At 36.4% G+C, this 4,190-nt stretch overlaps 1 protein-coding gene across 1 annotated transcript; it reads right to left on the reverse strand.

The window, feature by feature from the left end:
• Positions 1-295: 295 nt before the first annotated feature.
• Positions 296-2,799, reverse strand: LOC132313948 (uncharacterized). The gene is made up of 3 exons (XM_059812881.1): positions 2,146-2,799; positions 1,568-1,820; positions 296-537 (listed from the first exon to the last, which is right to left on the reverse strand). The coding sequence occupies exons 1-3, from the start codon at positions 2,797-2,799 to the stop codon at positions 296-298; spliced, it is 1,149 nt and encodes a 382-aa protein (XP_059668864.1).
• Between the last annotated feature and the right edge of the window lie 1,391 nt (positions 2,800-4,190).

The raw sequence follows: 4,190 nt of genomic DNA on the forward strand, positions 1-4,190 counted from the left end.
GGCTTTTGCTTGACTCAGCATTGTCGTCATGCAATTTTAACTTTTCTGTCAGCGAGGCAATTTTTAGATCTTGCTCCTTGAGAGAGTGTTGTAATCTTTCAATTGCATAGGCCATAGTCATCAATTGCTCTTTGTACGAGGTAGTACTCGTCATCATGACTGGCATAGTGATGGAGTCAGAAAAAATCTTTGCCTTTAGGTGGAACAGCCTTGAACTTGAACTTGTGACTGGACCAACCTTTGAGGTTATAGGAACCTTCCTCCTTGCCCCCAGCGAGGCGAAAGCAATATGAGTTTAAGTTGTTACTTTGATAGATTTGGCGGAATCGACTCTCATTGCATCATGCTGTCTTTTGGTAGGAACGGATGCTTTGACCATGCTCCACATCATTAAATTTGCAAAGTTATTTGTACCACTTGACGAAGTTGTAACCTTCTTGCCACCTTTTGTGGTGGTGATGATGTTGTCCGTCATGACTGCGATGTCCTTGGTGGTATTCTTGCTCTTCATCTGAATCTTGTTACAAGTCATTGAATCTGATGATGAATTTGTTAAGTATTTACTATAGGAGAAAGAGATGAGAGGCAAAGGATGTCCCACCGGGCGTGCCAGAAATTTGTACACACAAATTTTGTTCTTTGCAAATAGAAACAAAATATGAGCAAAATAAAACGTTTATTAATTTGTGAATTTGGAGTACAATCCTTTGTAATTATCTTTACAAAAAGAATGGTCCTCTGATTCGATCTCCTTTTTGTTGTTGGTTGGATCTAAGGGCTGCACGAGCTTATTCTTGAATCGCCGTGGAATTTGGATGAGGAACAGCACGATTTGATGTGCTTGTTGTTGATCACCGCAGAATTTGATGATGACCGGCACGATTTGATGTGCTTAGTGTTCTTTGCCTTTGGGTTTGGATGTTGGGGATGAGAGCTTCTTTATTTCTCTCTGCAATTCTGAATTTCTGAATTCAGAATTTTGTTTTCTGAATTTCTGGACTTCTGAATTCTGAATTTATGTCCTTTGTTGAATTTGAGGAAGAACGATACGTCTTTGCATGTGCTTGTTGTTCTTCGTCTTCAGAGAGGAGAGAATTTATTAAATTTGGTGAAGAACGGCATGACTTCGGATGTGCTTGGTGTTCTTCGCCTTCAGGTTTGCGGGATTTCTGGCCATTGGATTTCTGATTCTCAATTTCTGGACCTTCTGGATTTCTGAGTCTCTGGATTTTTGGACTCTGAATTTATGTCCCCTTCCTTCTTCCTCCAGACCTCTATTTATAAGCTTCTTGGATCCATAGGATAATGACATGTGTCATCTCCTGATAAGGATAAAATAATAACTGGGCCGGGCCGGTTATATTATAATAATTATCCTTAAAAATAATTATGCTAAATATATTTTATTAGGAATAATTACCTTTATATTTAACCATCTGGGCTGGGCTAATTAAATAATTTAAGTGGACAAAACTTGGGCCAATTAAATAACTTAATTAAACATTAGGCCCATATTTAACAGGTCCATTTTATCAAAATCGAAGCCCACTAAAATTTTAGTGTCTACAAACTTCTTTGAAGAGTGTTCTAACACTGTCGGCAAAGCACTTCATGTCAAAGCTGGCAGGCCCTTCAAGGGCCTCTGCAGCCCCGACGAGTCCAGAAGCAATCTTGGATTGTATTTCCATCAATTTCTTGCATGTTGCTACCATATATCTCTGCAGCTGAAATGTTTTCTCCTGGAAGTGCTCTAGTGTTTTTGTTTCCTCCCTTGTCTTAGCAATAGTAGAACCTCCAAAGCTCACCAAATCAATCTCATGCTGAAAATTGCAAACAAAAATACAAAGCAAATACAATACTTTCAGTTGCTGATCCAAGTTAGGATAATAAGTCTCATTATAATTAGAAGAGGGGAATAAGGGTCCATTTCAAATTGAAGCAAAATAATTCCAATTGAACTTTCTACCCTAGTTATCACTCAACAAAGCCAAATTTGTGAAGAATTTCAAGATTTTGTCGACGTAGTAGTAATTTTGTATGGTTTAGTAGAAATCTTTAAAATGCAGACAAACTCAGAACCATGTCAAACATGATCAGTAGGTCTAAAATCTTGAAAATTGCCTGAAATTTAAAATTGGGGCTTACCATCCGCTTGCTAAAATCGTCAGTCTTCCCTTGGAGGGACTGGTACCTGCTAACTTGTTTATTCAACATTGACACCAACATGTTGAATCCCTTTATCCCAAACTGTGTATTATCATTAGTTACCCTATCTTCACAACTTTCTTGCTTTCCTGTCACCTTCTCAAGCATAACTAATTGATGCTTCAGCCTCTTGATCTTGTAAGAAACTCCAAGAGCATGAAGATCCATCTTCCATGGAGTTGTTTTCTTACTCAAGCATGGGCCATCTGTTGCTGACTTTTCATCAGTGTCAGCCTCCTTTTTATCCTGTTCCTCTTGAATAGAACCTGAATCCAGAACATCTTTTTCATCTTCAAACTCTTTTCCTGTAGATTGGACTATCAAAATTCTATCTTTGGACTGGTTCAGAATTTGGGTTTCCTCTTCTTTCCGAGTCTCTATCTCACAAGAATTCAACTCTGCTTCTCGATCCAATTGCAATGCATCTAACTGCAATGCATACTCCTCTTTTACAGAATTCAACTTTGCTTCTCGATCCAAAATCAAAGCTTTAAGTTTCATGTTGTCTTGTCTGAGCTGTGACAAATCATGGTTATGTCCTTCAATATGGGACTGCAACGCTTTGATTCTAGTTCCATGCTCAGTAAACGACATCGAAAAGCTTCTAATTTCTCATCTTTAAGTCTCAGTTGTTTTGTAAAGGCATCTATTTCTAGGTGATGCTTCTGCTCAATTACAGTAGTGTATTCTTCAGCTTCAGATCGTACCCAACCCTCCAACTGCTTAACTTAAGCTGCAAAAAGTTTACAACCAACTCCAAAAGTTGAAACAAAATTAACACAAATCTTGATCATAACAATAAGAAATAGGTTTGGCGTAGTTTACAAGATAGCGAAAATGATTATTAACAAAGTTGTATGTCTAGAAAAGAGTGATAAAATCTATTTTTCATCACAATTACCTGATTTCATTGTTGGTACTAAAAAAAGAAATTAAAAATGTTAAGCAATCAAAATGCACATAGCAGAGATGTAATCTTACAGTTCCTCGCTTGCTTTAAATGAGTATTGGTCATAAAGGGGATTTTTTATATGCTCAGGATGCTCATATTCTACAAAAATATCAGTTTGCTTCGATTTAACTCTTCCAATCTTTGATGGCACTGTCGCGTCAGAATGCACACCTCTCCCGTCTTCAAAATTCTCCAGTTTAGAACTGACATGCTTAGACAACATACTTCTCAAGGAATGCCTCTCACGTCTAGAAAACCACACTTCATAATATCCAATACACATTTAGAAGTTGTCAATTTCATAAACACTGAAACAAATTGATTCAGAAAATTTTAAGTAACTCCAGTTAACATGGTTGTCACTAGTACATTGAAAACATTAAAATCTTCTACAACATTGGAAAATTACAATTCAAACAATTGAAAAAAAAATTGTCCAGTAAATAGGAGAAGACCAACCACCAAAAACTAAGAGCAGCAACTTTAAAGACTAGTGCTGTTATTTTAACCAAAATCTGGAGTAAATATGAGAAGAGCAGAAGCAAAAATAATAATAATTTAAAGGGCAGCAACTTCAAAGACTTTTGTTGCATTAACGAAAAACTGAACAATAAAGAAAGGGATTGGGCACCCAAATTGTTTGATCGGAATCACAAGTGGTTACTGCTAGCATTGGGGTTAATTGTAGCAACATTATTTATGATTATGTTGATTTCCAAATCTCAATTCTTCCTTCTTTGGCAATGGATGAAAGTTGGAATCTTGAATGTGTCAAGACTTAGAAAGAAAACATATTATACCTAGAGACGATGTGCAACTTTGTTCTGATTTTCCTTTTTTTTTTTTTTTTTTTAGTAAATTTTATGCTGAAAATCTATATTCGTCAGATGTTGAAAAGTTGACAAGAGTACTAAACTGTTTGACTATTTATTTGCAATAAGAGGGGTTGCTGTGATTATTTTTATTCAAATTTGTGCATCTGTTTCTTGCCATGTTATTGGGAGGTTTTTAGTTTCCCCAATCAGTAGACTTT

Source organism: Cornus florida, unplaced genomic scaffold, assembly GCF_030987335.1.
Source record: "Cornus florida cultivar Cherokee Brave unplaced genomic scaffold, ASM3098733v1 CherokeeBrave_3.0.0_Hap2_Chr06, whole genome shotgun sequence".
NCBI lineage: Eukaryota > Viridiplantae > Streptophyta > Magnoliopsida > Cornales > Cornaceae > Cornus > Cornus florida.